At 44.9% G+C, this 15,486-nt stretch overlaps 3 protein-coding genes across 3 annotated transcripts; 2 read left to right on the plus strand and 1 right to left on the minus strand.

Annotated features, from left to right (window-relative positions):
• Window positions 1–1,589: 1,589 nt before the first annotated feature.
• LOC135623973 (uncharacterized) lies at window positions 1,590–4,070 on the minus strand. Its single transcript, XM_065127445.1, has 9 exons — window positions 3,794–4,070; window positions 3,591–3,707; window positions 3,274–3,520; window positions 2,795–3,206; window positions 2,542–2,641; window positions 2,405–2,464; window positions 2,237–2,320; window positions 2,041–2,148; window positions 1,590–1,928 (listed from the first exon to the last, which is right to left on the minus strand). Exons 1-9 carry the CDS (start codon window positions 3,863–3,865, stop codon window positions 1,590–1,592), a joined length of 1,539 nt encoding a protein of 512 aa, XP_064983517.1. The 5' UTR covers window positions 3,866–4,070.
• A 1,077-nt stretch (window positions 4,071–5,147) lies between these two features.
• LOC135623411 (replication protein A 70 kDa DNA-binding subunit A-like) lies at window positions 5,148–8,669 on the plus strand. The gene is made up of 2 exons (XM_065126347.1): window positions 5,148–5,669; window positions 6,155–8,669. Exons 1-2 carry the CDS (start codon window positions 5,392–5,394, stop codon window positions 8,466–8,468), a joined length of 2,592 nt encoding a protein of 863 aa, XP_064982419.1. The 5' UTR covers window positions 5,148–5,391; the 3' UTR covers window positions 8,469–8,669.
• Window positions 8,670–11,368: 2,699 nt separating this feature from the next.
• On the plus strand, window positions 11,369–13,986 carry LOC135622460 (probable protein phosphatase 2C 23). The gene is made up of 3 exons (XM_065124336.1): window positions 11,369–12,975; window positions 13,051–13,429; window positions 13,511–13,986. The coding sequence occupies exons 1-3, from the start codon at window positions 11,449–11,451 to the stop codon at window positions 13,624–13,626; spliced, it is 2,022 nt and encodes a 673-aa protein (XP_064980408.1). The 5' UTR covers window positions 11,369–11,448; the 3' UTR covers window positions 13,627–13,986.
• The last annotated feature ends 1,500 nt before the right edge of the window (window positions 13,987–15,486 follow it).

Below are 15,486 nucleotides of genomic sequence, written 5' to 3' on the forward strand. Positions count from 1 at the left end.
GGGTAAACACCCCTCTTACAACCTTTTACAAGCAGCTCAACCTCTTACAAATTTTCAATAAGAAAGAAGGAGGAGAACTCTCTAGCAAATTGAAAACAAGACTTGCTAAGACTTTCTAAGACTTTTCTCTCAATCAAAATGCTTCTCAAAAGTTGTAACCTCAGCTGAGATTTGAGGGGTATTTATAGGCCTCAAGAGGATTCAAATTTTGGGCTCCAAAATTTGAATTCTCTTAGGGTTCCCGGTGCTGGCGGTTCCACCGCCCAGCCAGGCGGTGCCACCGCCCAGCGCTCGGGTGCTGGACGGTGCAACCGCCCAGCCAAGGAGGTGTCACCGCCCAGTTAGGCGGTGCCACCGCCTACAGTGTTTTCAGCCCGACTACAGTGTTTTCAGCCACTAGTTGGGCTTCAATCTTGGCTCTCTAGTTCGCTGGTTTAGCTTAATTTTTAGCCTAAACCAACTCTGACTTTGGGCCCAGTTGGCCCCTAACCAGGATATAGGATTATCTCTTAATCCTAATCCTAATTACAAGTGGACTACATAACCAAAACACATCCTAAGCAAATTTTCAACCGCGAACGTCGAGTCTTGTTCTGGCGAGCTTTCCGACGAACTTTCTGCCGACGGGCTTCTACCAAGCTCCCGAACTTGTGATGACTTTAATGAGTAGCCGAGCCTTCTCGGTGATCTCCGTGAACCTCCGACGATCTCTTCGGCGAACTTCCGAAAATTCCGACAGGTTCCCGATTTCTTCTCGGTTGGTTCTGGCAGCATCTCCGACGATTCTTCGGACTCTTAAACGTCCATCGAACTTGACTCCGGTATTCTCGCTTTGTGTTTTCTGGTTATCGTAGTTAATCCTGCACACTTAACTCAATAATATGGATTAGATCAAATAACCCATCAATTGATTTTATCATCAAAATCCGAGATTCAACAAATTTATTCTTGGGTGAATTCTCGACAAATGCTTATAACTTTAGGTGTTTTTTTCAGATCATCTAAGCAAAAATTCAGAGTATTTTTTCTCCGTCGATCATCGCCCTCTGCTCCATTGGTCGCCCCTCTCTGCTTTACGCAGGCAACGACAGTCCAACGGGAAGGTAGAAGGAAGGCCAGTGGGGTGGTTCGTGGATGCGATCGCGGCCCCCGCGTCTCCTCCCACTTCACGCGAGGGTCGTGGTTGAACCCAGAAGGGAGCTGATGCACATGCAATGGTATTGGCCGGAGACCAGAACATCCTATAACAGGGCGGCGCGCGATTTGGACTCGTCGGAAGGGAAGAGGAAGAAAGGACATAGCGGATCGTCATTGGATTAGAACAGAACGAGGTCGACCAAAGAAACTTGTGTGCTACTACGTCTCCGAACGTATATTGCTTCGTACACATGCATACATGCACGCACGAAGGACATCAGTGTCTCTTATGCTCTCACGACGAGCATAAACTGGTTGTTTCCATACGCTTAGTTTACGACACTGATTCAGTGAGCTGCTCGGTGATTCTTCAGGCAAAGAGCGATCCCAGTTTCTAATCATTCTTCAGGTCTTTCATGAACTCATTGTCCTAAAGAAAAAAAGAGAACAACTCAAAAGAATTGCAGGAAGTGAGCAGCCTCTTGAGATGGCAACAAGTATCTGAATTCAGCTCTGTATGGCTGTACTACCACCATTTTAGCCAAAGGAATCCTTGGATCTCTGCTCAAACATTCCTTGAGCAACCTCTTCAGAGATCCAGACCTGGGGAGCTGGCTGTAGATCCACTCCAGAAGTGAGTCCATGCCATCTGCAAAGTCCCTCATGTGCCAGTGCAGAAGTTTGGGCACAATGATCTTCTTCTTGCTAGTGATGCTCACCGAGGTCTCCAGGTACTCAATCTTAGCTCTTTCCAGTTCATTCACCACATCCTCTGCTGTGTAGACTCTCAACTGCAACCATCCATCCCCATGTTTTCGGCAATCAGTTTAGATTGGACTATGACAACTCAAAAAGTGATTTAGAACCATACTTGGTTCTTCTGCCCAGTAGATGAATACTTACTGCAGGTGAAGACCAGCTGCCTCTACAGAGAGCAAACGTCACATTGGGTTCAGGGTACCCAAGGCCATAGGCATGCCTTAGAAGTCCTTCCTTCTCGTTCATGGCTTCCTTTGAGGTAAACAGGCAATTTATCAGTAAATCAATGACAAAAAAGGATGGAAATTATGATGAATTGGCGTTGCTACATCTCACTCACAGATTCACTCTCAAAAGAATGCCTCAGGAGGAAGTGCTCAATAGCCAGAGCATTAAGAACAACACCTCCGACATTTATCGTCGCCTAAAGATCATCAATGTGCAATTCCCATTAATTCTACCATAGGTTAAAGATTAGAAACATGGAGCTTATCGAGGCACATTTTACCTTGTTTAACAGTGCAAGCAGCTTTTCGGGTGAGGGCGGAAGACCATGCTGTAGAAATGCCTGCAATCATTAAACACATCAAACATTTTCTGCTTCTTTATTTCCTCTATATGCTTTTGAGAAGCTGCTTACTGTACATGCATTATGCAAGCGTTGTAGATGTTGATCCAGAATGCAAGCTTCTGCTTGTAAGTCAAAAAACTTGGATTAATAGCAGAGAGTTTGTGTATCACTGCCCTGAAACATATGCATTTACTGTAGTCAGTCATGATGAAATATATAGCAGTGTATGATTAGCCTTGTTGAAGTCATCACTCCGAACAATACGAACTTTCCCAAGATGCATCTGTGAGACACTGATGCGATCTGCTGCTTTATCCATGAACTCACCTCAGTTTTCCGATGGTTGGAATGCACAGGGAGAGACGACTCATGTCCAAGGAAGCTTGCGTGACGTTGACAAGCTTCTGATTCGATCCCATGTCCCTCCCTGTGCCATCAGCCTCAGGTGATGTGCCCTTTGAGGAAGAGGTCGACGTCTGGCAGTGTGAGGACCTGCCCACCAAGCTGTTTGACCTCATGCAGGAGATGTGAAGCTTCGCAGAGTTCTGCGGTTCACAGTCGAGTTGACCTGATCTCTGGCTCAGCGTGTGAAAGATGCTGAGCAGAGCCCTGATTAGTTCCTCCGAGACTTGGTTTGGTGTGTCAGGAAAGGCCTCTTCGTCTCCGCACCATTGCCTAGTGTGATGGCTCGACTCCCGGTTTGGCTCACCGCATCTCCTTGATCTCTCAGTTTCATCATCTGCTACGTGCAATTTGGTGATCGCAAGAGGCCAATAAGTCGTAGCAATGCTCGCATGAGGAATCACCTGTTGTGTCTTCGTGCTGCAATCCTGGTAGCTGTTGGAGCTTTTCGATCTCTCTTCGGCCTCCAAAACCACATAGAAAGTGTCTCTGTTGTCGCTGCCACCATTGATGCTGCTGCGCCGGCCGAAAGCTCCTCTCCTTCTTCTGCTTCCTCTCCTGATAAATGCACATCTTCAAGTCCTCGATCTTCCGCTCCAGGGTGATGATTTCCTCTTCCACCATCGCTAGTTCCGCAAGAAGGACCTGTACCTGCCGATTCATCCGATCGATGACGATCTTTACAGGGAGAAGGCCCAGAATTAACTTGGTTTCCTGATACCTGAAGAGGAACCAACGAGGAGACGCACGAATGGCAAACGTACGGGCCATGAAGCGCACACTGCAGGATCTGGTTGAGCTTCTGTTCCTTCTCCAGTTCGTCTTGCAGCTCGGCCACCTGCAGCTCGATCACACCGTTCCTCATCCGTGCTAAACCGAAAACAATAGCTCGTACATCACGAGGAGTCGGCAATCCGATCTTACCTCTTCCTCTAACCCGAGTCTCTTCTGATGACCGTCTTGCTTATCCATCGGGAGATCCTCAAACTTCATCATTCTTACGCCGAATCACTCGGCTTAAATTGGGTGTCTGAGAGCAGCAGTATTGGCAAGCGGTGCTGTACGAAGTCAGAGGCGAGTTCAGTAAAAGCTTCGGTGCTAAACAATGAGCAACTCAGCACCATGGGAATTCCATTAATGGTGAGGAGAGACTGTCTTTGGGACTGCTCGCACTTCCATGTTCTTCCCATGAACACCTCTAAATCTTTACAGCAGGCCACACTTTGTAACAGGTAGCGCATGACGGGCTTAAGTGTTTCCCACAGCGGTAGGAAACGGAGTCAAAAGGCGGCGGCGCATTGAAGTGAGTTAGCAACCGAGTTGGCATCGAGGAAAAGAAATGGAATCGTTCGAGCTTAGTACATACTTCGTTGTTTCAAGTGTTTTAATTGTCGTCATCATAATTAATATAATGATTGATAAATATTTTTTTGACATTCTTTGGATTCATTTTCTTCTATTGTAGTGTTTTGTGATAGAGTTATAGTGTTTTTGATAATTTCTCGAAAACACTATAACCATGTTGAAGAATACTATAACTCCGATAAAAATCAAATTATTTGAATATGTATTTTCTTAAATATTCTCTTATATAAAGTCATATTATTTGAATGTTTATTTTTTAAAATGTTCTCCATTTAATAAAATAAATATTCAGACAATTTGAATTATATATGAATTATATTGTTTTCAACATTATTATAGTTACTATAATTCTATTACAAAGAGAAAAATAGAGGGAAATATACTAAAAATATTTTTTAAAAAAATACATAAATTTTGATTATATATCCTTATGAAAAAAATTAGAAAAATACTTATAATTCTTATATCAGACATAAAACTCACTTATAGTATTTTTTATACCAAGTTAATATTTGTAATACGGTTTCAACGATAGTAAGAAAACACTGTAACGCTATAATTTACGTAGAAAAAGAGAGAAAAAATAAATGATTGGTTTTTAAATTAATGATATTTTTAAAATTAGAGAAAAAAAAGACATTGCTTGGAAAATATAAAAAATAGGGGATATATTTTGTTTTTTAAAAAATAAAAATATATAAAAGATTATTTTAGGGGAAATCACCCAAAATAATATCCCATTAGTGACCGACGGTAACGGTATGGCGATAAGAATATTTTTGGGCCGAATCATTCGAGGCCCATTAACGCCCCATAAAGCCCGCCGGAACTCAAAATTTCCAAAGCTCGATTTCATTAGTTTTCCCTCTAAAACCCGAAACGGTTCCCTTCGCTTCCACTCGCCCGCCTTCGAGCCCGTCCCTTTTAGGGCTCCTTCCCAGACACTCTCGTCTCCTCGTCTCGCGGCTTCGAGGAAGGCGAATCGGCGAAGCGAAGCGGTTCGGAATCCCTCTTATCCTCGGTCACATCTCCCAATCTGTCGATCGATCTCCTCTTATGCGATCAGAAACTTCGCTTCAGATCAATCCCCCGTCTCCGTCTCCATCTTGATCTAATTTTGAAGTGATTGAACGGAGAGGCGGAGATAGGGAAAGGGGATGGCTGCGGTGGATCTGACGGGGGGGGCGATAGCGGCAATCTCGGAAGGGCGGGTGAAGGACGGCGTCAAGCCGGTGGTGCAGGTATGGGAGGTGAAGCTGGTGAACACGCAACAGAGCACCACGGAGAGGTACCGGATGCTGCTGTCTGATGGGGCTCACATGCAGCAGGCAATGCTCGCGACGCAGATGAACGACCTTGTCAAGTTGGGGGCCCTCCAGAAGCACTCGATCGTCCGACTCAACGAGTTCATCTGTAACGTCATCCAGAATCGCAGGTGAATGAATTCACCTCTCATCGTTTCGTCGTCTTGTGTACCTTTCTTGTTGATGTTTGAAATGGGCCACATTATACAGATTGCAATTTTAATTATTTGAACTTTTAATCCTGTCTAAATATTTACCCTAAAACGATCAGAAATGCGAAGTTTCACATAACAATTTTTGTTTTTATGGGATGGAGCGTTCCAGCACAGACTAACTTGTTAGGTTATCGCAGAAAAAAGGGGGTTAAATTTGAAGTAAAGTTAGGCAATGATTATTAGCTCATGGTAGTGGATTTGTCATAAGATTCAGTAGCCTACTTCTCCTTATAATAAATGCGACAAAAATTTTAGTGAAAAAATAGTAAATGGAAAAAAAAAAAAAGGTTTGAACAATGCGTGATTTCCTTTTTAGCCAAGATTTTGATCTGTTTTCTGGATTATATATATGTATGGCTATTTCCTAGTGCCTTTATTCACCTAACAACTTATAAATCCAGAATCATTATCATCATCAACTTGGAAGTGCTTGTCAGCAATAGTAATGTTATTGGAGAACCAAAACTGTATGACAATGGTTCCGCTTCACAAAACCGAGTTCCCAGTCCTGTTCAGTCAACCAGTGCGGATCAACCAGTAATAGCTGCAGCAAACCCTCAAAATTATGGTGGTATACATTCTAGCACTCCTAACATCGGTCAAAATGTCACAAAGGGGCCTTCTCTTAATCCTGCGACAGAGGCCGTGACAACCAACTCATCTTTTGGTGGTTCTTATGGAAATGGTGTCATGTCAACAAGGAACACGAACAGTGTACCTAGTGAACACCCAAAATCTGAACAGGGTGTGGGGAGGATTTCTGAATCACATCCAAACAGTGGTTACCAGAACCAGAGGCTCTCAAGTTCAGCATCTGTTGGAGCTTTTCGCCCTCCTGCTAGTTCTTATGGGCACCCAGTTCAGCCAGCCTATCAGCAGCCACCACCAATGTACACAAATAGAGGACCTATAGCCAAGAATGAAGCTCCTGCACGGATCATTCCGATTGCTGCTTTGAATCCTTACCAGGGCAGATGGACAATTAAGGCGAGAGTGACAACCAAGGGTGAACTAAGGCGTTATAGTAATCCGAGGGGTGAAGGAAAAGTGTTTTCTTTTGATCTTCTGGATTCAGATGGTGGAGAAATACGTGTGACCTGCTTTAATATGGTAGCTGACCAGTTCTATGACCAGATTGAGGTGGGGAAAGTGTACCTGATTTCTAAAGGAAGCTTGAAGCCTGCACGGAAGAGTTTTAATCACCTGAACAATGAATATGAAATCTTTCTGGAGTCTCAATCGGTGATCCAGCCTTGTTCAGAGGAAGACAACACTATCCCAAGACAACAGTTCAACTTTCGGCCAGTAAATGAAGTTGAAGGCTTGGAAAACAATTCCATGGTTGATGTTATTGGCATTGTGGTGTCAATAAATCCTTCAGCTTCAATAATGAGGAAAAATGGCATGGAAACCAATAAACAAACTCTTCAGCTGAAGGACATGTCGGGTCGTAGTGTGGAAGTAACATTTTGGGGAAATTTTTGTAGCATAGAGGGACAACAGCTGCAACGTTTGTGTGACTCTGGTGTATATCCTGTATTGGCCATTAAAGCTGGTAGAGTCAGTGATTTTAGTGGGAAGTCAATTGGTACTATTAGCTCAAGTCAACTATTTATAAACCCTGATTTTCCCGAGGCTCACAGATTGAAAGACTGGTATAACAGAGAAGGGAAGAACATGTCTGCCCTGTCAATATCCAGGGATACAACAACCATGAGCAGGACTGATGTCGTCAGGAAGACAGTCTCGCAGATCAAGGATGAAGGCTTAGGAAGATCTGAGAAGCCTGACTGGATAACTGTCAAGGCAACCATTACGTTCATAAAGGTCGACAACTTCTGCTATACAGCTTGTCCATTAATGGTGGGGGACAGGCTATGCAATAAGAAAGTTAACAACAATGGTGATGGCACTTGGCATTGTGACCGGTGTGATCAGAGTTTTCCTGAGTGTGAGTATAGGTATCTGCTCCAGTTTCAGATACAGGATCATACAGGTATGACATGGGTCACAGCATTCCAAGAAGGTGGTGAGGAAATATTGGGTGTCACCGCAAAGGAGCTGTACTCGTTGAAATATCAAGAACAAGATGATTTGAAGTTTGCAGAAATCATTCGGAGAGTCCTCTTCCATCAACATTTATTCAAGTTGAAAGTTAAGGAGGAGACATTTAGTGATGAACAACGTGTAAAGTCAACCGTTATCAAAGCTGAGAAAGTAAACCCATCATCGGAGAGCATATACCTACTAGGTCTGATTGAGAAGCTTTTGACTGAAGATCCCAATGTAGTTTCTGGGATGCATGGAACTTTTGCTTCAACTTCTGGAATGTCTAGTGTTGCCTATGGCACGGTAGAATCTAACAATAGTGTCCATTCTGTCACCAATAACTTTGGCAGTAATAACAGTCAGTTAGGGAAGCATGAGAATGAATATGGTAGCAATGGCAGGCCTTTTTTTTCTAAAAATGAAGTTCAAGCATTCTGCAACAGTTGTGGCTCCACTAGTCACACTTTCCACAACTGTCCAAGAGGTGTAAATCGGCAGGGTCAATCCATTGGAGGTGGATTCTCAAACAGTGGTTCCAACGTTTGTTTTAAATGCCAACAACCCGGGCATTGGGCCAGTGAATGTCCCGGACTAGGCGTTGCCACATCAGCATATGGAATTGGTGGTGCATCGGGAAGATTTAACAGGCAACATAGTGGGTTCTGAAATTTTGTACTGCTTGACAAATTTTGTCATGGTCAAAAGAGTAGACCGGTGAGTTATCAGCAAACTGTTGCCATCTTTGTAGTGTTTTGTGTACAGTGGAATGGCCGTAGCGATGTAGTTCAATGTAATCTGCTGATGCTTAGTTGCCAACTGAACTGCTGATAGCTATTTCCTTGAATCAATTCCAGAAGCTTTGATGTATCAGGTGTTTTCTTCTGCATTTTGCCTTGACTTTTCAATCTTTCTGTCATCAAGCAAATTATGCCATTAGATGTAGTCCATCTAATGGTGGACTACATCATGCAGGTGTTTTATTCTGCATTTTGCCTTGACTTTTCATGCTTTCTGTCATCAAGCAAATTGTGCCCTTCATTATATCATATGTGTTTGTGGTCCAATTTATTGTCCAATGCATCATTTAGTTTAATATATCTAATGGTGGACTACATCATGCCAACAAGCTAACAAACATCGGAGTTGTTTTAGTTAAACGTCCACTCGACATGCTCAGCTTGGATTGCATTTGGATGACTGCATTTTTAATTCTAACTTGCATATGAGGATTTATTTTTATTTTTTTGTCTTCCATTGCTTTTATATCTACTGTTATGCTAGTTAGTTCTGGCTCTCGTGTGTATATATATTTACAGCCTTCGAGTAGATCAATGGGGTTGTCTTTATGATTTAGCCCTTTTTGTTTTGCAACTTCCTGTTGCCCATTTCGCACCCACTCAAACAGCTTAATGGGAGTCTTAATAATCATAAGCTGAAGAATCCCTGGAAAACGCAGAGACTTGAAAGGGGAGTCTTAATATTATTTTATGTGCAAAGTCGATTTTAATGGATGCCATACTTCAACCTTTTTGAACAGTCAACGACATCACAGTTGGTTTTCTGGGATATCTACCTGCACTTGAAGGCTTCTCGAAGGACGCAATTGTCCTCTTCAGCTGTGGCTCCGTCACCTCGATGTAGATGCATAGAAGGTGTCATCGAAACGTTCTTCGCACAACCAAACGTATTATTATACGGTCAATAGGACAGCTGCAGCGTGTTCTTCTACTGCCAGAGCTGCATATACATAAAGACCTGAAGAAGAGAATTAGTGGGCTGCAATCACTTCCATCGGGGGTTTAATCAAGCTGCAGAAATGGAACGACCGTGACGCAGTCAGGAGTTCTGCTAATATGTCGTGAGTATGCCTGTCAAGTTACTCTCTTAAGTTGACATCAAATGTGCGTTGACTATATCTCGCTAACCATTGCGAGCTTCTTGTTTCAGAAGATATACATGTATATGCATATACAGGTCAGAAGGTCAAGTGAGCTGGATCATGCATGCCATGTGTTGCGAGAAGCCTCGAGGATGACATCAGTATCAGTTGGGGAGAAAACCAGTAGCTAACAGGGATACATCCAATCATGCCATCCAAAGAAAACTACTGCATTGATGTCAACCGCAACAGTAGATTCCAATCGTTGTCATGTATTGGGAGGATGATCCTGGCCTAACCCACGATGCCATGTCAACCTTGACCGACGAAAGTTGCTGCAGGTTAATTAGGGGGCTCTATCTGCACAACACCCGAGTCGCGTGGCCAAAGCTACTGCCGATGTGCAAACGAGAGAGACATTGATCAACGTCTGATTACGTGATATGTGATCACAGGTTAAACAACTGCGAGTGGATGAATGAATGCCTTCGTTGGGATTTCCAGATAATACACGTTTGCATGGAAGCGGTGGATGCTAATGTTTGCAGGGGGCGGGCCCGAACGTAAAAGGTATCCAGCGAAGTTCTCCTCCCGTCCACGCCTTCGAGTCAACTGTTGTTGCAGTGTCGGGCCCCGCATGCAGGCCCACCTGGGTTTGATATCATGGGTAAATTTCTCCGAAAAATCCCTCATTTGGTGGCTTTCCCAATTGTCTTTTCTCTAATTTTTCCCGTATATTCCTAAAATACCTAATATAATATAAAAGACGGGAGTCTCTGTGGTATTCACCGATATGATTTGTAGGTACATTTTAAACTAAGTCTTTTTTTTTTTTTCTTTCGCAGAATGTTTTCTTTTTATTTTATTCTCATAGAGTATCTCTTATTTTTTTAAATAAAATTATTTTTAGTTTCCTCATATCTATCTTTGTCCTTTTCCATCATTACCACCACTAAGAGGGTATTAAGGATCTCTTTAGTTTCTCCTCTTTCATCATTGATGTTGCTGCTAAGGGGTGGGAGACTCAGAGGTGGTAACTCTAGCATAATAGTTGGAGAGTCGATTGTTGACCGTAAAGTATTTGAATCCTTAGTCTTGCGCATGATATCATAGAAGTTCCGAATTGTGTCATAAGAGAAGATCTAATAATTGATGTCATTCGATCGGTACTCCAAATTGGGGAGCTAGTTTGAAAATGAGATTTATTATAGCTGATGCCCATAAGAGTCTCAAGTTCATAACTTTGTTGGATGGGTTACGATAGGCTCCATCGATCTTACTTCGTCCATCTATCGATTTATTTCCGATCATTTTTTCTCTTCAAATCTTTTTTGCGAGCGTAAGTGCAAGACTTTCTCGAAAAAGGAAAACCTATATACGAGGAGCCTTTCTCGAAAATTTATCGAAACAAAAAAAACTCCACACGTTGTTTGACTATTGAAAATCCTATGCCATATCAACGAACAATTAAGCATGCTTCCCTTAAAGTATTGCGTTGAGCAATCCCATTATCTCTACCTCCGTTAGCCGAGAGCCATTTTCTTGAGAGAAAGCCAATCGCATCTCGAGGTCAACGCCAAGATGGTGAGATTTCCTGACCTTTATCTAACGAGAAAACAAATTGATTTCCCAAATTCAACTCCCCATCCCTCGCTATCGGCCACCCTACACCAAAGTCAACTCTCCATCATCATCCTCCACTCTCCTCTTATCTTCCCTCGTCCTGGCCCTATCGGGTCCCCAACACTGTTCTCCTTCGCCTCCGCAATGGGCAACGGCCTGGTGAAGCTGGCGCCCTGCTTCAGCGGCGACGATCGCCCCGTCGGCGACGCCGCCGCCGAGGCGTCGGAGACCGTCGACGAGGGCCTTGGGCACTCCTTCTTCTACGTCCGCCCCGACGGGGGCCCGCACCTCGTTCGCTCCGGATCCAATGGCTCCTCCTCCTCCTCCGCCCGCGTCCACCACTCCGATGAGGCCGCCGCCGCAAGCACCACCACGTTCCGCTCAATCTCCGGCGCAGCTGTCAGCGCCAACGCCGCCACCCCACTCTCCACCGCGCCGCTCATGTTCCGCAACGAGCTGACCTGCTCCTCCGCCGCCTCCTTCGAGAGCTCCTCCTCCTTTGCCTCTGTCTCTCTGCAACCCCGACACTCCGGCTCCCTCTCCGGTCCGATCGGCTCCGACCGCCACTACTTCGGCTCGGGTCCCCTGGATCGCGGATTCCACTCTGGCCCCCTGGAGCACCACCGTGCTTCCGTCGTTTCTTCCGGTCCGCTCGACCGCCTGCCTTCCTCGTCGTCCTCCGCTGGCCACTTGTACCGCAGCCTGCCCCACCGCCTCGCGCCCAGCCGTGCCGCCCGTCGCCGCCGATCTGCGCCTGCCCTCATCCGCCGCTTCACCAAGTACCTCTCCAGGACGGTCACCAAGTTCCGTTGTATCGCCACACCCGCCAAGCCCTCCGAGAAACCAAGCGGCGCCAAAGTTCCCAACTTTATCGCCCAGCTCGTCTCGACCGCCGATCCCAGCAGCAACTCCACCACGATTACCAGCAGCGGCAACGATCAGACAAGCTTCGACTGCCTCGGGGATGAATCCGATTTGTCGGATGCGGCGAACGGCAACCTCCACTGGGCGCAGGGCAAGGCGGGGGAGGACAGAACCCACGTTGTCGTATCGGAGGAACACGGCTGGGTTTTTGTCGGCATCTACGACGGCTTCAATGGCCCCGACGCCACCGATTACCTCCTCGTCAATCTCTATCCGGCGATCCACCGGGAGCTAAAGGGGCTGCTCTGGGACGACCCACAGACCGGCTGCGAACACGCCATCGACACATCGCAGGAGCTCGACGACGACTGCCGCAGGGTTAAGAGAGGCCAACGCAATGCGGAGAGCTCGGAAATAAACAGACGATCGAAGGAACAACTAACACAGTCGAGCGGCAGCGGAATCGACCACAGGGCGGTATTGAAGGCGCTCTCGAGAGCTCTAAGGAGGACCGAGGAGGCCTACTTGCGGATGGCCAACACGATGGTCTCTGCAAACCCCGAGCTGGCGCTCATGGGGTCATGCGTTCTGGCGATGCTGGTGAGGGGCGAGGACGTGTACCTGATGAACGTCGGCGACAGTCGAGCCGTTCTGGGGAGGAGAGCGGAGCCTGATCTGTGGAACCTGGTGGGGCAAGCGACCCAAGATCTGGAGGTCATGAGGAACGAGACCTTACGCTATCTCGAATCCTACGATGAGTTGGTCGCCCTGCAGCTCACCTTGGATCACACCACCTTCAACAACGAGGTAACGAGCTGCAGTCGCGTCCTATCTCATCGTTTCTGGTTGTGATCCGCATCGTGTTTGCTTGCCGTGGTCTAGGAAGTGCGAAGAATCAGAACCCAACACCCTGATGACCCTGCTGCCATCGCCAACAACAGGGTGAAGGGCTCATTGAAGGTGACGAGGGCTTTCGGCGCCGGCTACCTGAAGCAGCCCAAATGGAACAATGCACTGCTGGGAGCCTTCAGAATCGACTACAAGGGGACGTCGCCATACATCAACTGCAACCCATTTCTGTGCTACCACCGACTCGGCCCCAAAGACAAATACCTCATCCTCTCATCCGACGGTCTCTACCAATACTTCACCAACGAAGAGGTGGTCACTCAAGTGGAGATGTTCGTCGCCACGAATCCCGACAGCGATCCTGCTCGATACCTCGTGGAAGAAGTCCTCCATCGAGCTGCAGATAAAGCCGGTACGATCCAAATGCATGCTCAGCTACAGTGATTACCGTACAGGATTCCACGGTGATACATCCTTTGGGTTGGGATTGCAGGGATGGATTTCGATCAGCTGCTCGATGTCCCGCAAGGAGACAGGAGAAGGTATCACGATGATGTTTCCGTCATATTAATCTCCATGGAAGGAAGAATGTGGAGATCGTGTCTGTAAGCGAGTTCGGTCTTCGTCGTGACGGTGGAGCTCTGGACGGAACGTGGAGTTTAAAGGAGGTGAAGCACACAGTACAGAGCACAGAAGGCACTTGCCATCTTCGAATCACTGGTTCTTTGCAGAGCTCCATTGTTCGGATCGACACAACCGGACACCCATTTGCCTTTCCTTTCTCACCTTCCGAGATTTGTCGTACTCCGTGAAACTATAATGTAATTTGAAATGAGGCTCTCATTCTTTCTTGATCAGAGATGCAGATGGAAGGCCCAAACAAGCTCGAAAGCTTAGAGACTCTCGAGCAACTAAATTACTTGTCTAGTAAATCAAAGTGTAATCGAAGGTTGGTGGTGACGTTTTACATCCCTTTAGGCTCGATCATGAGTTGATGTGATGATTATAGTCTAATTCGGGGCTAATTACATATTATATATAAATCTCTTTAGTATTTTAGTTTTTAGATTTAAAAAAATTATATTAAAATCTCTATAATTACGAAGGTGAAACATCTAACTCCTTTTTTCCTATCATTGTTGGTTTTATAGATAAAAATATAAAAATTATGGACAAAAAGATAATTTTAATATCTCAATTATATTTTTAGTGGTGACGAACGATGATGTCGTTGGGGTTGCGAGTGACTATTGGTGAGGAGGAGGGAGAGCGACGGCGAGAGATGAGGCGACGACATATATGTTGTCACTCGACGATTACGCTAGCACCGACACAAATGTGACGAAAGGGTCATTCGACATATGCATCGGTACTGATGCGGATGAAAAGTAACATCACCCTTCCTCGCATCGTTGTCGATGCCAACACAAATGCAAAGCGATAGCACTTTGTAATCGCAGGCGTCGATGCAGATGCCGAGTGATCCTTTCGTCGCTTTACATCCATGTCGATGTTGATGCAGTTGTCGAGCAACACCATCGCAGATGCAAAGTATCAGCATCTATATCGTCGTCTTACCTCTCGTCATCGCTCTTTATCCTCATCCACGACAATCACCTATGACCCCCCAACAGTATCACCGTTCACCACCACCGAAAATACAACTGTGGTGTTGAAATTATATTTTTGTCTATTATTTTCGTGCTTTCGTCGGTAAAACCAACGATGTTAGGAAAAATGGACTTATATGTTTTATTTTCATAATTATAAGCATTCAAACATAAATTTTTTTAAGTCTAGAGATCGGGATATTAAAGAGGCCTAGCTAGTAATTTTCATAATTAACCCTCTCATTAAATATAACTAGTATTAGATTAGAATTATTACCCAGGATTTAAGCATAATAATCACAAATAATTATATTGATGATTCTTAGTGGAGAAATGATCTTAAAAGCAATAATCGAGTAATCAAATAGAGGAGCATGTCGATTATTTGAAGAATTGTCCAACACATAATCTAACATTTGAACTTGTATTTTTTTCAAAAGATTCAAAAGCGCGACAAAATTGCTGCTCGATGATCCAAAAAGAGATAAATCCGGTCTCATTCTTAAAACCTATAAGGACTATCGATGTATGACTCTTATTGTAATAAATATTATAATAATATTAAATTAGGATAAAAAGCCCATAAAAATGAGTTTATTTAATTTTTATTATATTTTTGGCTATTTTCTGATGTTTTTCGAAAACCGATACATACCATAACGTATATGGGCATGTATCGATCCAAGGCAGGATCGACATCGTCGATCGACACAACACGATACTCCTCGAGATAGAGCATTTGGGCGTATTCTAATTTGAACATGGGAGGAATCGGACGAGCTCGAGTCCAACTACGTCGGGTGAAACCTTTGTCGAAGCTCGACAACCAGTTTCGAGTCGTCCTCCTCCAGTCGATTGG

The sequence above is a fragment of the Musa acuminata genome, chromosome BXJ2-9, assembly GCF_036884655.1.
Source record: "Musa acuminata AAA Group cultivar baxijiao chromosome BXJ2-9, Cavendish_Baxijiao_AAA, whole genome shotgun sequence".
Classification (NCBI taxonomy): domain Eukaryota; kingdom Viridiplantae; phylum Streptophyta; class Magnoliopsida; order Zingiberales; family Musaceae; genus Musa; species Musa acuminata.

Excerpts from the sequence above, each read along its gene's own strand:
- LOC135623411 (XM_065126347.1), top strand. The coding sequence starts at position 5,392 with ATGGCTGCGGTGGATCTGACGGGGGGGGCGATAGCGGCAATCTCGGAA. Across the intron at positions 5,670-6,154 it reads AACGTCATCCAGAATCGCAG|AATCATTATCATCATCAACT; the intron begins GTGAATGAATTC and ends TTATAAATCCAG.
- LOC135623973 (XM_065127445.1), bottom strand. The coding sequence starts at position 3,865 with ATGATGAAGTTTGAGGATCTCCCGATGGATAAGCAAGACGGTCATCAG. Across the intron at positions 3,521-3,590 it reads CCTCGTTGGTTCCTCTTCAG|GTACAGGTCCTTCTTGCGGA; the intron begins GTATCAGGAAAC and ends ATGAATCGGCAG. Across the intron at positions 1,929-2,040 it reads GCAGCTGGTCTTCACCTGCA|TTGAGAGTCTACACAGCAGA; the intron begins GTAAGTATTCAT and ends GGATGGTTGCAG.
- LOC135622460 (XM_065124336.1), top strand. The coding sequence starts at position 11,449 with ATGGGCAACGGCCTGGTGAAGCTGGCGCCCTGCTTCAGCGGCGACGAT. Across the intron at positions 12,976-13,050 it reads ACACCACCTTCAACAACGAG|GAAGTGCGAAGAATCAGAAC; the intron begins GTAACGAGCTGC and ends GCCGTGGTCTAG. Across the intron at positions 13,430-13,510 it reads TCGAGCTGCAGATAAAGCCG|GGATGGATTTCGATCAGCTG; the intron begins GTACGATCCAAA and ends TTGGGATTGCAG.